The sequence below is a fragment of the Nelumbo nucifera genome, chromosome 6, assembly GCF_055504915.1.
Source record: "Nelumbo nucifera cultivar China Antique chromosome 6, China Antique-T2T, whole genome shotgun sequence".
NCBI classification, from domain to species: Eukaryota; Viridiplantae; Streptophyta; class Magnoliopsida; order Proteales; family Nelumbonaceae; genus Nelumbo; species Nelumbo nucifera.
In genome coordinates, this window is record NC_142654.1 from 60,530,993 (window position 1) to 60,549,153 (window position 18,161).

The following is an 18,161-nucleotide window of genomic DNA, read 5'->3' on the forward strand; positions in this document are numbered from 1 at the left end:
ATAGTTTTGCATCAGTGCAAATAAATTTGCACTGCAACCAAGCACAGTTTATGCTCCATTTGGAAAGAATACAAATAGAGATATATAAAGTGCAAAACTTTATAGTTTGTATTGCAAAGTACATATTTGTATTTGTACTTTTTCCATACGGTTTAGGGTTGAAAATGTAAAGTTTAGGATTTAGATATAAAAATAAAGAGATCATCAAAACATCCGACCATGATAGGAGCAAACTAAAGCCCGTGTAAACTATTCATTCATGTCACATGTCAAATAGGCAAGTGATTTTGAAGTATCCAATAAGGGGCATTTCATCTACTTAGGGCTAGGGGGCTTCAAAGCCCATTAAATTGGCAACATGGGTAAGGCCATGTTTACATGAATGATAACATGGGCGTCGGGCTGGGCCGGTTCAAATTTTGCAAAACCAAAGGCCGAGCCCAACCCATAAACAAGTGAGCCAAAAGTTCTGATGTAGTCCAAATTCTCGAAATAATCAATCATTTCTACAATTATTTTTGGTAAGTAATCACTTGTACAATTTGCAAGGACATTCACATAATGGAACACGAGTTAGGGTTGTCATCACTGAAGGCCATGTAGAAGCGCTCTTCCATGGAGTTGGCACGTGCCAACGCGGAAGCCTCAGGGTCCTGCAGCACATTCCGCACGTATCCGGGTGGGGCCTTCTTATCGTAGGTCCCAGGTGCGTAGGGGTGTGGGACCACGTCATACCGGACGTAGGGCCAGAACTCGGCCTTCTTCCCCGTTGCCCGTATACGCTGCAACACCTTTCTGGGTTCCACATAACCTATCACCACCACCTTACTCTGTTTGGCCTCTATGTCCACTTCATTCACCCCTGCACCCTCCATTCCATTATTTCAGTTCACAACTCAATCACTCATGAAAATTAATCCAACAATAATCTTTAGTCTTTACCTTTCATTCCTTCCACCGCCTTCTTCACTTTTCTTTCACACCCTTCGCAGTCCATCTTCACCTTTATCTCTACCGTCTTTTCTTTTTTTAGAGGTTTAATGAAAGAACAAGATCAGTACGTCCAGAATTAAAAGAAAAAAGAATGGAACAGAGGAAGGATTGTGAGAGATTTTCCAGGATTCCTACCTGTAACTGCTTGCGCTTCTTGAACTTCTTGGTTCGGAGAGTGCAATCGAAAAGGTCGGAGAGATGATTGAAGACCCCCATTTCGCGACAACCCCTTCAATCTTCTTGTCTGTTATGTCAACCTCCTATGGCTGTAGGACTGAAAACCTCTGACTCTCTTCTCGAACAAAAAAGAAAACAAATATGATGAATGATATGAAGAAGAGCAGAGAGTTGGTCACACGAGTGCGTGTAGTTGTTATTCCATACATGGAAGATCAAACGTAATTTCATCTTCTGGTTTTTGTCATCGTGATACGCTGACCCCTGTATTTTCCTTTCACCCAACCCATGGGTCGTGGGTTTTCTGGCTGAGGATAATAATTTTGCCACGTGTCAGATTCTGAGATTTCAGTCGTTTGTCAGGTTATATTTATGATGTGGAACCCAGGTTCCTAAAGAGACAAAAACGAAGATTTGGCGCGTACTGCCTGCTGCTTTAGCAAGAGATGAGGACAAAACCGTCGGAATACCGTTCGCTTATAGCCTTGCATTAAGAATATCTCCGTATTTCTCCAGGAGTCTCTCTGCGACCTGAGCACGGTTTTGTGAGCACTGAGCCGATTTCAGAGATGAGGGCTGAGGACTGAGGATAGGCACCTGGCAAGAAAGGACAGGCGGATCAATCTGGAAGACGAGAAATTAGGCAACAGAACAAAGAAGGAAAAATATCCTGATCATGACCGAAGTCACGGTCTCGTGCTCAGTTAGTAGGACTGTCAATGGGACGGGTTGAATCCCATATATTCGAATCGATTTTATTGGTTATTGGTTCGGAAGCGGTTTTACTTAAGTTCCGAACTGATTCGGATCCGATCTGACCTATATGTAAAAATGTATAATATATAATGTATAGTATATCGAATAAATTAATATTATATAATATTTTTAATAGGTTTATGGAGTCAGCTTTCATTCTCTCAATATTCGATTTGATTGGTTTTAAGTCTAAAATTATTGACCCTATCAGGTCCAATCCAGTTTCGGATCCTTGGTTTTTCTTTGTGGGTTCGATTCCAGTTCTACCTGGATCCAGCCCAGGCTCAACCTGTTGACAGCCCTTACAGTTAGGTGTATAGGAGAATCAAATCTATTCATAAGTTATTCAGTTTGAGTTGCTAAGGTTAAGTTTAGAAAGAATAGTACAATGCAAATATATACAAAATAATATAAAATATAAGATTTTACATTTATACTCCTTCCAAACTCAGCCTAAATATTCAAACTGGGCTTGGAGTAATTGAGTTTTAACTTTTAAGTCGATAGCCCAACTCGAATCAAGTAGTTGGGGGGTTGAGTCTGATTCAAGTGGCTCATGAGCTTAGTCGAATTTATAATAAAATATTAATTTTATGTACTCATTTTTATAATATAACTAAGGATAAATCGCATAATAATAATACCTTGTACTTTGGGGTTAGAAATCTGCCGATTTAATATCCATCACTAGCAATTTATTAATTATTTGTATTATGTAATAATATATGTGACTTATTTTTTAAAATGTCAAAATTACTTTTTTTAATACTTTTGAGACCATTTTACCTTGATTGTCTTCTTGGCGATAGTAAAAAATTATTTGTCTTCTCCAAGAACAATGGCGGTCTAAACCCTCCTTTTGTTATGGCTTGAATAATTGAAAAAAGGATTACAACGTTGGCAGTCTAATCCCTCTTAATGATATCATCTTCTTTGATGACGTTTTTCTATGTAGCTTCTTTGGTGGGAAGCACTATTTCTCAAGTAGAAAGGTTAGAGCATAAAATAAACAACGGTATCCAATTACAATGAAAAGGGATTTAAACATGGCTATTTTGGCCATTTGAAAATTATACTTTTCTTGCTCATTCATAACTTGAAAGGTATTTGTATCCTTTCACACACCATTTAATGTTATTTAATAATTTTGAACTAAATTGACAGTTTTGTTGAGTTTAGGTATTATAGTGGCACATTTTAAAGTTTGGGTGCTAAAGTGAGACTAATCTTAGAGCTGGCCACGAGCTATTCGAGCTCGATTTACCGAGCTTCGAGCCTAATAGAGCTCGGCTCATGAGGCTTGCGATATATATATATATATATATATATATATATATATATATATATATATATCAAATAAAAAATATTTTTATATATATTTTTTATTTTTATAAAACATTTTTTCTCAAATCGAGCTCGAGTTTACGAATTTTTGATTGGAGCCGAGCTCAAGCTCAAGGATCTAGCTTGAACCAACCTCAAGCTCGAGCTCGAGCCTTGTAGTACTTTGGTGAGCCAAGCTCGAGCCTTGTACTATTCAACTCAGCTTGGCTCGAATCCACCCCTAACTAGCCCCAAAGTATATGGTACTAATCTTCAATTTACTCTATAAAATATTGATTTTTGGTATTGATTAATTATAATATGAATAAATAGAGAAAATCTATGATACAGAAAAGATATGATATGGAAAGAGTTTTGACCAATCAAAACCCACCCATGAATTTTGATAAATGACACCTGATTCTCTACCATGTTTATGATTCCAATTTATTGGTCAGTTGTTTTTCCGGTATCATATCTTTTCTATATCATAATCAAACCCAAATAAATAATATAATATATTTATATTTTTAATATGCTTAATATTAATCTATTTATAATCAGTGCGAGTGGAATCGAACTTGGGTGAGTATTAACTTAATTCCAGTTAAAGCCAAAAACATGAAATTCAAAGGAGCTTGAATTGAGTTTCAAGCTCAAGCTCGTGCCTCTTTTGTGGCGTTTGTCGTTAGAGAGTCTCAAGTTAAATCGTTAAAACAAAACAGAACAATTATCAAAGGTGTCATTAATGATCTTCATTCCGTAATTTTACATTTTATTATAGTTGATTTCATGATTTGAGATTTTCCATAACAGATCTATCATATAATTCATATTAGACTTTAATCATTTGAAATATATTTTTTAACTCTTGCATTATATATGAACTAATAAAAAATAATACCAAAAAAAAAACAAAAAAACTAATAAAAAATCAACCAAATAAATACCCATTAAAATAAAACCAATATATGGTCATAAAAATTCAATTTAGGTCTCTTAGTCAAAGATTAAGAGAATTTGAATGATCTTACGAGGTAATAAGAGAATGGGAAAATGGTTAGGTTGGATTAAAGTTGAGGGGTTTTAGGTTGGGTTAGGGTTAGGGTTAGGGTTGACTGGATTGGGTCGGGGTTCAAAACCTCGGGTTAGGCCGGTGACCACCCAAAAACAAAAAGCTGAACTAACCTGGCCCGACTTTCACCCACCCTTATCGAATATCACCTTTTTTACTGGTAAGACCCAGGCTATGTTGGCCCTCATTATCGAATTGATGCAGACAATCCTGTTGAGCTTTAGAGTTTACGATAAGATTGGAATGTGTTGCTCACTCTCGACCTCTGAAATCCGTTGGTCTGGGATTCGCTTTGCTAGCTTGAACACGAAAGCAGAACTCATCCAGTTCGATTGGTTATAAGTTATAAATTGCTCGCCTTCATATCAATTAGCAAATGGTGATCGAGTGTGGGGTGGCAATTCACTAGGGAGTCCGGATCTGTTTGTCACGTCAACCTCACAATACGTTTCAATGGCACATAAGATGTTTCCATTTTCAATACACAGTGGGATTTGGGATGTGCCTGTGAGGTTGGTGTAAGGTGCACATTATGAGGAGTAAATCCCAATTTTTCACAAAGAAGGGCATATATATAAAAACAAAGGTGATTTACCTATTACTCCAAACTACTAGTCCAAACTCAAATTGTGATGAATCGGGATTTGCTCCTCACAGAGTACATCTTACATCAACTTTACATCCCAATCCCACCATGTATTGGAAACATCTCCCTATGAATAACAACACAAAATACGGGAGATGTATGAATAGCAGTTTGTGAGAAGCAGATCCGGACTCAATTGTGTGGGACAATTTCGTTTGCCTCAATAAAGATGTCAATATATGTCAACATTTTCTGAATAAATATTTGCTTAGGCCTTAGGGTACAAATAGGCTCTGTCATTAAGGGATGGCAACTGAATTCATTATAAGAGTAAATTACAATTTACAAAGACCCACTGTATCATGGGGTCAGTGACAAATATCCCCTTGAAACTTTCACTTTGTGACAAATATCTCCCTCTATTAGGAATTCAGATTAGCTAAACACTTTAACTATGTAACAGGTCATGTAATCAATGATAATGTTTTACACCAGTGATAAAATATACGGGGCCTATACTGAGAGGTTGAATAATTATGGGCCCCATGTATTTTGTGATTGAACAAGTAAGGCATTCAGCTAATCATACCCCATACTACCCTTTTCTTATTTATTTGAATGATTTATGAGTCGATTATTATTTTTTAAATTTAACATTGTTTTCTCGGTTGTTCCAATATATCCTTGCAGATTTTTTTTGTTGGATCCAATTTCAAATGAAATGATAGAGGTTTTATTTTGTTAGGTATAAATTTATGGTTTTGTTTGGTTTTTCTTGATTCATTGGAGAAAAGAGTGCATAGTTTTTATATTTTAAGATGAAGAGAGACATTAATGTTAGTGAAATGGATAAAAAAAAAAAAACTATTTTCCTATGCCAATGAAATTATTCTTTTTATTTTAGCTGGTTTCATTTGAAAAAGAAAATGGATGTTTTAATCAAATAGGATTTGATGCATTTCATTAATTGACTTAACAATTAGGGAGTATTTGTTGCGAAATGAAACGTCAAGGCGGTATTTGTCACTGACCCCATAGTAAAGGGGGTCTTTTAATTTACCCTATTTATAATATTTGTGATATATGCATGAAGCATTTCATCGATAACTTGAACCAATCAGAGTGAATGTTAGAAAGTGATAGAGAATAGGGGTGGCAATTGGGCTAACCTGCCAACTCATTAATGACCTAGTTATATAAAATTAAATGGGTTAGGTTCAACCCAAATCCGCTTTAACCCAATCCAACCCGTCCAAACCCATTAATCTTATATTTATGGACTTAAAAAACAAATTCTTTCTCTTTTAACAAATAAGTTGGTTGTATCTTGATGGTTATTGTAGTTATTATTTACATAAGTGGTGAATGTTCAAATCGCATTACATGCATGTTATTTTTACACAAGCGGTGAAGCCATTTGATTATGTTCGGATTCCGGGTTTGACCGAATCACTTAGGTTCAAACCGGTCAGACCAACTTAAACCACTTAGGTTTAATGGTGGTTGAACCGTTTAGATCTAGATCAATTTGTTCGGACCGGACCAGACTGGTTCAGTCAATGATAGATTGACTTTGACCGGACCATATCAGGTTTGTGCACGGGTTCAAGACTAGACCGGGTGACCCAAATCAGGTCAATGTAGCTAAATTGGGTATGTCCAAATTCGGGTCGGTCCATGTGGATATTGGTCGGATGGACTGTCCAGATCGGGCAAAGCACGTGAAGGCCAAATCATCTTACCCAAAATAGTTTCGGATTTGGGTCAACCCGAATCGACTTGCACTGTGTTGGGTTGGAGTATGTGAATATTGGTTGGACCGAACGACCCAAATCGAATAGAGCAAGCGGCACCAAACCATCCCGTCTGAGGTCTATTTCGGATTTGGATCGACTCGGATCAGTATATGTTAGATCGGGTTTGACCGCATTGAACTGGTTTGGGCTCGGGTCAAATTGATTTGGATTTATGTTGGGTGAAGTGTATTGATTTAAGACAAAACTAAATTTAGTCAATTATTAATAGAAAATGAATGCATTAATTATAAATTATTTAATTTAAATGAAGAAAATTAAAAAATAAGACTAAGGAATTAATATTTATCTCTATAATGGTTAACCCAATGATTATCCACAATCCAACCCAACCCAACCCATTTAAATGGGTGGATTGAGTGATGGATTAATCACACAACCCGCCAAGTAAATGGGCGGATTGGGTGAATTGGATGGGTTCAGCGGGTTGGGTTAAAAATTGTCACCCTAATAGAGAACAGGAAGAGAAAAATATGACGAGGGAGGATCTCCTGAACTACCCCAAAATAAAGCAACATACTTTAATTTTGACCAAAACAAAAATGTTGGAATTGATTCCAACCTAGATAGGCTTCGCCGCTTTGGTTACCAACTTCTATACGTCATTTTACCTCAAAGAGCCTAGCCTTCTCCACCGAAGAATCTATCGTAAATATGGGGTGGACCAAGAGGGCTGATATACAAGCCCGGCTAGGTCCTAAAATGGGTTTGGGCTTCTCGCAATAATGATGAAAAATGTTCAGTAGCCACTAGCCAGTATTGTCCGGGACAATTATAATCAGATACTAGTGGTCAAAGTTTATAAAATTGATATTTGCTTTATCAACCAGATTGAAGCATGGGCTGCATGAGAAGCCCACGTTCAAGCCAGAAATTACAGAGAGTTTCCTATTATCATTGAGAGTGATTTGTTTCTTGTCATCTCTGTCAAAAAAGAAAGATGGATATTTCTTGAAAGCTGAAAGTTATTATCTCAAGCAACCTACGGAGGAGAGGGAGTTTTCAGTATCAACATGTTTATGTTTTCAGAGAAGCTAATCAGGCGACTGAATGGCTCGTTCGCAAGGTGCTTTTTTCTTTTTCTTTTCTCTATATTTTAGCATCTCATCTCTCTCCCTTCTCTTCTGCTGACTTTTAGGAGCATACCCCCGTTGTGTTTAATACATTTCTATTCTTTCAAGAAAGAGAAGGGTTTGAGCCCTTGGGGGCATAAAGGCCTACTTTTCTTTTGGGAAACTTTCAGGAATGTAATTTGGCAAGACAAGACTGATGTGCTCTCAGATCAGCACATGCCCGTGAAGAAGAAATGAGACAACAGATTGAGTGATTTTATTTCTTTTTTCCTCCTTCACTAACAACAAAGAAATAAATAATAAATAAGTGCCAACTGCCGAGTTGCCTACACTCAACAATTTTGTGCTTCTTTACGAGGGATGGGCCCCTAGCCCAATTAAGCATCTGACACGTTGGTTCGTGTGGGCCCATGGACAAAGAATAAGAGTTATATTTTATTAATTTAAAATAGTGTTAATTGGCGATTAGTGAAGTTACTTGGGTCAATTTGGTCCAGAAGTTACGTTTCTCGTGAATAGCAGAGGTTCTGTACGTGAGATGAGAGGTTGATGCCGAAGGACAACACAAGTGTGATGTTGTTTTCCTTTAGAATTTCCTTTAATTTGAACGTCCCCTGCTTGCCTTACTTGAAAGGATCAGACAGAACTTTGAGATGCTGTTCAGGCCTCAGCCCTCAGCCCTCAGGGGTTTGGAAGTGACTACTACTTTTTGGAAATCAGGACAAGTCAGAAAAGGAGGTTGATTTAATTCGTCTCGTCTCCTTTCGCTGATAGAGAAAAAAAAAAAAAGGCTAATAGATAGGGTAACGTTCATTATCTGCTTTGGAATAAGTGGTACAATTTTACTAACGTTATTGACATGACCAACGTCAAGGAAGGTGCTCCCAAGTCCCAACACACTTGATATGAATTTCATGCAAAGAAGCCTTGGACCAACATTAACTAATTGAAAAATGAAAGCATATGGCCTCCAATTCTCCAACTGCTGTCTCGAATATTCAAATATATGAATAAGTTCAAAGTTCCTTTAATTTGACTCTGATTGCCTTTATTTTGTTTTATTTGCTTCATCTACTGAGTGGATTTAGATTTAGACAGGGTTTTATAAATTTTAGATTCTATCGGTCTCCCTAAATTTATTAGCTTGTACCCACATCAAAACCTGTAGCGGATTGTATTTAAAGAATCTAAATTCTTCCTTAAATGAAAATGCAAAACCCTACTGATCCTATCCTCTTACCACTTAAGAGTAGGGTGGGTTGGATTTAGAACCCGCCTCAAAACCTATAGCGGGTTGTATTTTGCATGGTTTTCAAAATTAGATTAGACTAAACAATTGGACCGGAAAAATCAGGAACTGGTTAGGTGATTGGTTCTGTTCTTTCTCAAAATCGGGATTTCTCAAAAAACCATTGATTTTGGTCAGCAAACCGCTGACTCGGGCAGTTAACCGTTTTTTATTTATTTTTATTTTTTTTATCAAAACGAGCTGACTATTCGACCCGATAACCATACCCCTGACCGGTTCAATTTTAAAAACCATGGTATTTTGAGAATTCAAATCCTCTTACACATGAAAATACAAAACCCTACCCAACCCTATCCTCTTTGCATTCAAGAGTGGGACGGATTGATTCTAAAACCTGCATCTAATTTTTTATTGTTTCTTATAAAAGTAATAAATAAGTAAAATAATAAGATAAAATAGCAAGATTTTCAGTAATTTAATTAAGAAAAATATAAAAAACACAGACTATCAATTATTTTTCACATAAATTTCAAAATAGTATTATATTTAACAAAATAACACCTAATACATAGAATTCATATTCTTTCTAACAATATACAGATTAAGAAAAATCGGGTTTAACCTAATATTGTATCTTACCTATATCCATATAAATTGTAGAATCTCAAAACCTGTCCCCACACCAAAATCCATCCTTTTGAGAAAATTGTTCTTACCCAAGGGTAGTAATATTACCAAAATCAAATGTAAATGCTCTTGACTCACCAACTTGTTCATGGTCTACATTTGACCAAGTTTATTTTAAAACTGTAAGATTAGGAGGGATGCCATCAGATGGTATATACTATAATATGCCTTTGATTTTTGTCATCTCTCTATTCCACCAATGTGGCTAACATTCAAGTGGGCCCTTATGTCCCGGTTTTCCAGTGCCGCCATGAATTAAAAGTTTCAGACCATCACAAGAATTGTCCATTTGGCCATTGGCAGTCTTCGTTTGGAAGGCCCAGCACTCGTAGGGATTCTTTTGCCACGTGGAAAGCTGATAGGGTTGGGCAAATTCATCCCATCCGTGTTCTGATCAGCTCATACGTACCCCCGGGCTAACCCTATCCAGCTTCAGCCTCGGAAGGTTGAGCGTGTGGTTGGGCTTACGTCAAGGTACCGCTACCGCATTTCCACCTCTATTCAATCCAATCCATGCTCAACGTTTCTTTAACACTACAATATCAATACCTTTGAGTGATGTTTGGCATATGATGATTTTTTACACCTGATTTTTATTTATTTTTTTTTAGTCGGTAATTGTCAATCAATTTTTCAGAAATCGCTTTTAAGATTGTTTAGTATTGATTTTTAAGAGTGGTTATTTTTCATTAAAGCATTGGAACACATTCTCACCCCCGCCATGTAAGATGCCACCTCACCCAACAAAAATCGGAATCACCGAATATCGTGATTCCTCACTTAGGCCTGTAAATGGAACATATTCGAATCTAATTAGGCTAGATTCGAATTCGAAACCAATTATGAATATTAATATTCGAATTCGATTCGATATCCGACGAATATTAAATCTTTGAGTTCGAATTCGATTTCGATTATTAAATCGAATATTTGATTCAATTCGAATTCGACTAATGGCAGTGGTGGCCGATGAGCAGTGATGGTAGTGCACCGACGACGAAGGAGAGATGGAGAAGATGATGGTTGTCGTCAATGATGGTGGTTGCCGTCGAGACTACTATCACTGACGATGGCAATGCAGTGAAGGAGAGATAGAGAAGATAATGGTTGTCGTCGGTGATGGTGGTTGCCGTCGAGACTACTGTCACTCGACCGCTGTCACTAACGTTGTTGTTGCCTGTTGGTGATAGTGGTTGCTCAAGCGGCTACAATAATGAATCGAGATTTGAAAGAGAAAAAATAGAGGAGAAGATGATTAGATGAGATACGGGAGAGAACTGAGGAGAGGCAGAGGATGAGGCCTATCCTCACTCAGGCCTGTTTGAATTCGGATTTTTGAATACCATTTACAGGCCTATCCTCACTCAGGCCGATTTTAGGGATTGTTTTTTATTGATTTCCCAAAAATCAATATAATCAGCCAAAGAAACAAGGAAAAAACATTGCTTGATGTGAGTCCGACATCAATACCAATTTCTCAGACATAGATGCCTCATTGAATCCACGTTAATAATAAAAAACCAATAAATTAAGGCTAAAGAAAGAAATCATCAAATTCAATGATTCTTGTTTTGATATAGATATCTAACTAAACATCTAACATGAATAAGAGAGATAATTCTCATAAACTCATAACTCATGACCAATATCAATGACCTTAAAAATCAGTGATTTTTCAGAAATTTAATCGAGGAAATCAACATCGGCCCCATTACCTTTTAATTAATGATAATATCAAACACCAAACAAACATACCTTTTCCTGTTTGAGCTTTGAACCACAGCTTTTCGTCAATATCTCTAAGCTTTCGATACAATTATGAGATTTACAAGCTCAACACAATAAAGTTGGCTTTTTTACCGGCGATATCTCGCTATTGGTGGGACCCTTTGTCATGCTCATGCACCCACGTAGCATAGCAACAACGTGAGACGGTCCCTTTGTGCAGAAACAAATGACAAACAGTATAAAAGGTTGAGAAGAAGAAAGTAGCTACTTACTTGGCTACATTCCATGATATACAACCATCACTCCCTCCAATAACGCTTGAACTGACCACCTTTCCCGCTTGTCTCCACTCTCCACTGCTCATCTTGTCGGGTCTGGTAAATACTTTGTTAAAACACTTATATGGACTTCTTTAAACCGGGTTGAGTATATAAAACAACCCATTTTCTGTTTTAGGGACCACATGTGAATCAGTCTGCGGGTAGGGGTGCAAGTCGGGTGGGTTGGGTTAGGTTTATAGTTAATCTAGGCCCGGCCCTAAAACTTGGGTTTAAGGTTAGGCCTGAGTCTGGCCCAAAAATTAAAAAAGCCTGATTTCTTAGACCCAAGCCTAATCCGTATAAAATTCCGAGCTGGATTGGTTCGAACTCGGGCTGGGCCCGCCCAAGTTGCACTCTTATATGTGAGTTTTCCTTTGGGGGAGTGGGTTCAATGCCTAGGGGGGTAAATGAGTAGAGCCTATTCGTGAGTTACTCGGTCTTGGGAGCGATTCATAGTAATTGAGTTTGAGTTGAGTTTGACTCGAGTCAAGTACTTGATCAAGCTGAGTTCGAATTTTGCAATGGCTCGAGTGGCTCACAAGTATAATCAAGTTCGTAGTAAAATATTATATTTATAATATAAATAAATATTAATTTTTTGACACTAACATATTTATAATATAAATAAATACATTTATAGTTGATTTTCATTATAGTATCTAAAATATCAATTAATCTATAACTTTTAATATATTTTATATTATTTTATTTATAATTTTTAATACTAATTTATTTGTAATCATCTTTAGTCAAGCCGAGTTTGAATAGCTCATGAGCATTAATTTGTAGTGTTTTTCGAACCACTACGACCCGTTTGGAACCATCCAAACAATCGGTTTTGTTTCACCCTAACTCGGTCTTTAGATAAAAACCATTGATTTGATCAACCCGTTGATCCATTCAACAGTTTTGGTCATTTTTATCTTAATTATTATTTTTTATTTCTTAAGTTGGAATGTTGGGAAATGAGATCACTAAAATTTGGAAAAGAAGCTCTGAGGCGCGGAAGACACTGTTGCTACAGACACGTGCACATGTGTTGCACAGTAGCAAGCCTCCATAATCTCCTCTTATATTTCTAAGGAGTGAAAATCAGATCCTATTAAGAAACCTAAAACAAAACTTGTAATTTTCCAATGTGGGACAAATTCAAAACTGATTTTAATAAAAGAAAAACTATTTTTCAAAACAAATATGCAGGAGTAATTTCTCATATAATTGACCAATCGAACCCATTGGATTTAATCTCTAATAATATTAAAATCCAACATGGAATAATTCATCCATTCGAACTAGACAATTGAATTGTCAACGCAGAAACTGATAGCAAAAACGGTTCCAATTTCGGGTCAGTTTTGTTAATTTGAGTTGAGTTCGAACCAAATACGACTTGAGCTCTATATTTTTTAATCGTACTTGAACTCGAACAGCCTAATACTCGGCTCAATTTGACTCGATTCGGTTGTAGTACCCCTAGTTCAATATGTTCGAATTCGATTGAATGCAATCTGGCCATCCGGTTTGTTCGGAAAACGTCAACATCTTTACGTGAACATGAATACACGACCAACTAATAGTTGTAGCCCGACATATGTCCATCCGAAACAAATAGTAAAAACAGAAAGAACATCAATCAGTTACACTGTATATGGAAACGGGTACAAAGAAAGAAATCGGAAAGGGAAAGGAGAAAGCAGTGTGGATGAGATAGATGGTGAGAGAAGTTGCAGAGATGATTCCAACAAGCTAGGATTTAGGAAGAAGAAATCTTTGATGTTGTCTCAGTAACACCTCCCTTTCTACAGAACACTGTTTCACGTACTATCCAGATGGTCAAACGAATAATAAGAATGTTAAAAGAGGAGAAGAAAGAAGAAACAAGACTCTGATTTGTTATCGTGTTCACATGGAAGGAGCCTGTGGTCCCACATTAATAGGCCAAGCAAGAGCGGACGAATGGGCCCCCAAGTAGGTGGGCAATCACATGGGATGTGAGCTCTCAACTCTGTCGTCCTTGGGTCTCTCTCTCTCTCTGTGTTGGGTCGTCTCCTTGTTCTTCAATCAAGGCCACACCATGCACACACAGAAAGGCATTGGGAAGTGTAACATCATGACCTAAGAGATTTAAGACTTTAGGATGAGCAACCATCTCTTTCTGTCTCTATATACACAGGGATCTTTTAGACTATTGTGTCGTTGGAATCGCGCCTAAGTGTCGAGTGTGGAGTGTGGACATATGTCTTGTATTCATTGAGACCGTTGGGGTTTGATAAGTTAAGTTGGGTCCTGACTCCAAGAATTTCATTTAATTACACTATTATAAAAGCAGAGTGTAAGTATTAATTATGAATTGTATATAGTATTGTATTTTTTTTATAACTTACACGGAACTAAAGGCAAATATTCGTTCTATATAGTATATATAGATATAAACATAGATATAAATGCATGCATTTAAAATCAAGATATTCAGATGTAATGTGTTGATGTGTTGTATACAGTGAGGGTCCAGTTCCCGGGTCAATAGGTCAGTAGTTTGCTGATCAAATCAACAATTTTTGGTAAAAAAATGTTTCTGGGGTAAAATAGAACCATTCACCTGAGTGGTTCCTGATTTTTCCGGTCTGGTCCGGTTTTAAAAATCATGGTGTACACATAGAAGGGCTTATAAAAGTGGAAATCCCATATTAATATAAAGGTTAAATTGCAAAATATATAGTATTCTGTACTTTGGGAATTATCTTTAGTATTTAAACTCCTGAAAACTGCCACTTTAGGCTTCATCGATAACATTCTGTCATTTATCTGATGCATGTGATGCTACACGCCATTTTAAAAATTTTAAAATCTTGAAATTATCCTTCAATAGAAAATATTGTTCATCATCTTCTTCCTTGAAATTAAACCAGAATAGTAGTAAAAGAGGTCCAAACCCACCACTAAATCACCTCCTATTTTAAGATGCCCTGTCATCTCAAAGTCATCCCTTGGAGTTAAAGTCAAGAATTCCTTGACCCGGCACTTAACAATTTTGGACAAATGAAATGAGTCCCCTAGACATAGGTGGCATATGGAAGAGATCAAGTTGTCAACGACTTACTAAGGCCCCATTCGCTTTTGGAGAACTTATTTACCTGGGTAAATGCATTCATCACATTTATCCATATTCTTCTATTTCTTAGAAAAACAAGACAATGGCTATTTTAGTCATAAAAATCTATTATTAAAAGGGGTAAATTTGTCCTGTCCAAGTGTTGACAATTTTTTTTCCCATCTGAGAGATGGAAATCATAAATTTTTCTTGAACCCCCCATAAACTAAATAAAGGACATCAATATCTTGGTCAATAAAAATCAAAGTCTCATTAACCAACTTTTCCTTCTCAAAATCCAAAAATCAAACACCCCCCAAATTTCAAGAATACTCAGTGCTCCTCATCTACCTTCTTATGGAAGGACGAATTCCTTGATTGTGTGTAAATGTATTGAATCATTTATAATAAAATAAAGGGCAATTTAAGTAATACAATATTTAATTGAGTTGCCGATGAGTGTGACAATTTGCGATAATCACAACCAGAACAAAGCGAGAATTATACAACAGCTAACAACTTTTGACTGCTCATATCAATGCTGCGTTTCTTCCCAAATTCAATTCCCGTCATATGCGCCCGCATCTTTGGCTTTGGGCTTCACACCATATCCCATTGGTATTTGGTCTAGCTTCTACCTTATTATAATATTTTCTCAGTCTCGTCACTAAGTTCTGGATCTATCTAGATGGTGCTCCAGGTCAATCAACTCAAACTGTCCGGATCGGTGGACCATGAATGGAATATATAAATTGTCATTGAGATCAATATATTTAAAGTCATCAAACTTTTTATTTGGTTTTCATTAATTAGTGGTAAGCATTTATCCAAAATTCTTCGGGTCCTTTTCTTTTCTTATACTTTCCCCTTACGCTATGTTTGGCTGATAGAAATAAATAAGAAAGACAAATCAAACAGTCTTATAGGATTGACTGGGACTGCTTTTCCTTCAACTTGTCTTTTTCAAATTATGGATCACTAATCGGATGGACCTTGCCCATCTTTAATTAATTTATTAAATTGGATTAGATCGGATTGACCAATATCCAGTCCATTGATAGAAGATAAGAATACAGGTGTCAATGAACCAATTGGGTTAGAAACAATTTGAACGGGCTTAACAGTCCAGACATTGAATTTGATTGGTGCAAAATGGTCATAATATTGTTTGGATTGGATTGAACCTAGTCCATCTGTATTTGGACTCATATTGGACCAGATGATATTAGAACTGACACCCCTAAACCTCCCAACCCTTATTCACCCAAAACCCGTGGAGGCTTGGATTTTGAGAATCCAAACAACCCGTACCCACACCAAAACCTGTGGCGGGTTGGATTTTGTGAATCCAAATTCTTCATGTACTTGAAAATGCAAAATTCTTCCCGACCCTACCCTCCTCGCATTCAAGGGTAGGAGCAGATTGGGTTTAGAACCTATATTAATTTTTTTATTATTTCTTGTTATATATAAATAATAAATAAGTAAAACAATACAAACAAATAATAAATTTTCTAATTATTTAATTAAGACTAGTAAAAAAATACATAAACTATCAATTATCATTCACATAAAACACACAACATTATTAAATTTAACACATAATACGTAAAATTGAATTAACATCTACGCCCTGCAAGAGGGCACCCCACAACCTCCCATAAAACATCCCCACTGTGTATTAATGATGATGTCATCATCAGGAGATATTCTGGGGATGATGTGCTGTGACACGTCGTGGGGCGCCCCCTTTAGGACGCATATCTGAACTCCATAAAGTTTATATAATTTCTAAAAATATACAAATTAGGATGATTCAGATTTAACCTAATATCATATTTCACTCATACTGGTATAAATTAGAAAATCCCAAAAACCCATTCCCACCCATCAAGTAAAAAAAATAGTCCCATCAAAGTGAATAGAAAGAGCCCATATGTCCTACTCACTTTTTCTACCAACTCTTTACCCACCGCAAATTGCATAAAAATTGATTGCCATCCCTATTTGTAAGAGCTACGTCGGATTTAAAATTTAATAAATTCCTATTCCAACCCGTCCAAATTGCACCCCTACCGAAAGTAATCCACTAATCCTTTACCATATCTGATACCCAGAATGAGATGCAAGGAACGGTCCAACTAATCTTAGGATCAGCGTGATAGCGCAATAGTGGGACCAACCCAAAACACAAACAGTGCATGCCTTACACGTGGACCATAATCTCCAATGCAGTTATTATTTCTGTGTTTTTTCCTGCTTTCCCTTTCTACGACCTCTCACCGTACCGTTATTTCCTCCGGTGATTTTGTGTTCCATAAATTATAGTAACAAATATTACTATTATTAACGAAACAATAAAGTAAAATATAAAAAGCTCCCACTGAAGTTTCTGATAATCAAAATAATCTCCTTTAGGGGTTTCACTTTAACAAAAAGCCCCCTATCGTTTCACAAAAAATTTGTAGTTGCCTCCCTTTCATTCTTGTTCCACTAATTAAGACTTCAAAATCACTAAAATTATTATTACAATTTATTAAAACATCTTTCAATATAATTTAAAATGTCAGATTTATCCTTCTAAACTCATCTTTTCAATGTGATTTGGGGAATATTTTAATTAAAATTGAAAATTTCTTTTAGGAATATTTTAATAAATTTTTATATAAATTAATAAATACAATTGTAAAATAGCCAATTTTTTAAAATTAATGCATTAGGCCAATGTTTTCAGTATAATTACGGAATTACCAGAGGGAGGTAACTGGAGGTTTTTTCAAAACCGTAGGATATATTTTTGTGAAAGTAAAATCTCAGGAGGGTTTTTATATTTTAATACAAAACAAAAAATAAAATAAATTAAAAAACCCTATTCTTCAGCTGTTTCCAAGGGCGGAACTGACAAATCTGACTCTTTCACCATGAATTGAATTTCTCTTTCACCCCCGCTGAGATCTCTGACCCCCAAAAGTTTCTTTGTCACAAAATCTGCATGTGTACGTACCCTACCTGACCGCTCCATCATATTGTTCACTCACGTCTCCCCTCTTCTCCATCCTTCCTTTGAACGCTTATTTTATGGGAGAGAAGATCGAAACACTCGAACCCAAGAATCCTAGGCTTTCTTTATGCTCTCTCTCTCTCTCTCTCTTTCTCTCTCTTCAGACTTTTCTTTCTCTAGTTATCAATTAAACTAAGCTTAGATAATTTCGATTGTGGACTCTATTGCCAACGTAAATATTATTATTGTAAGTACCCTATAAATAGGAGATCGATATGTTCCTTTTAC

General features: G+C 36.4%; 1 protein-coding gene across 2 annotated transcripts; it reads right to left on the reverse strand.

Annotated features, from left to right (window-relative positions):
- Window positions 1-225: 225 nt before the first annotated feature.
- Window positions 226-1,473, reverse strand: LOC104604258 (heavy metal-associated isoprenylated plant protein 27-like). 2 transcript variants are annotated; one of them, XM_088890449.1, is made up of 3 exons: window positions 1,129-1,473; window positions 943-1,023; window positions 226-862 (listed from the first exon to the last, which is right to left on the reverse strand). In XM_088890449.1, exons 2-3 carry the CDS (start codon window positions 995-997, stop codon window positions 555-557), a joined length of 363 nt encoding a protein of 120 aa, XP_088746575.1. In that variant the 5' UTR covers window positions 998-1,023; window positions 1,129-1,473; the 3' UTR covers window positions 226-554. The 2 variants fall into 2 exon arrangements, with proteins under 2 accessions (XP_088746575.1, XP_010266835.1); XM_010268533.3 differs by having other exon boundaries at window positions 943-1,018; window positions 1,129-1,470.
- Between the last annotated feature and the right edge of the window lie 16,688 nt (window positions 1,474-18,161).

What these genes read in the sequence shown, in the direction of transcription:
- LOC104604258 (XM_010268533.3), bottom strand. Translation starts at nt 1,209, where the DNA reads ATGGGGGTCTTCAATCATCTCTCCGACCTTTTCGATTGCACTCTCCGA. An exon ending in AGAAGCGCAAGCAGTTACAG is followed by an intron (nt 1,019 to 1,128) that starts GTAGGAATCCTG and finishes AAAAAAGAAAAG; the next exon opens with ACGGTAGAGATAAAGGTGAA. An exon ending in GGCGGTGGAAGGAATGAAAG is followed by an intron (nt 863 to 942) that starts GTAAAGACTAAA and finishes TGGAGGGTGCAG; the next exon opens with GGGTGAATGAAGTGGACATA.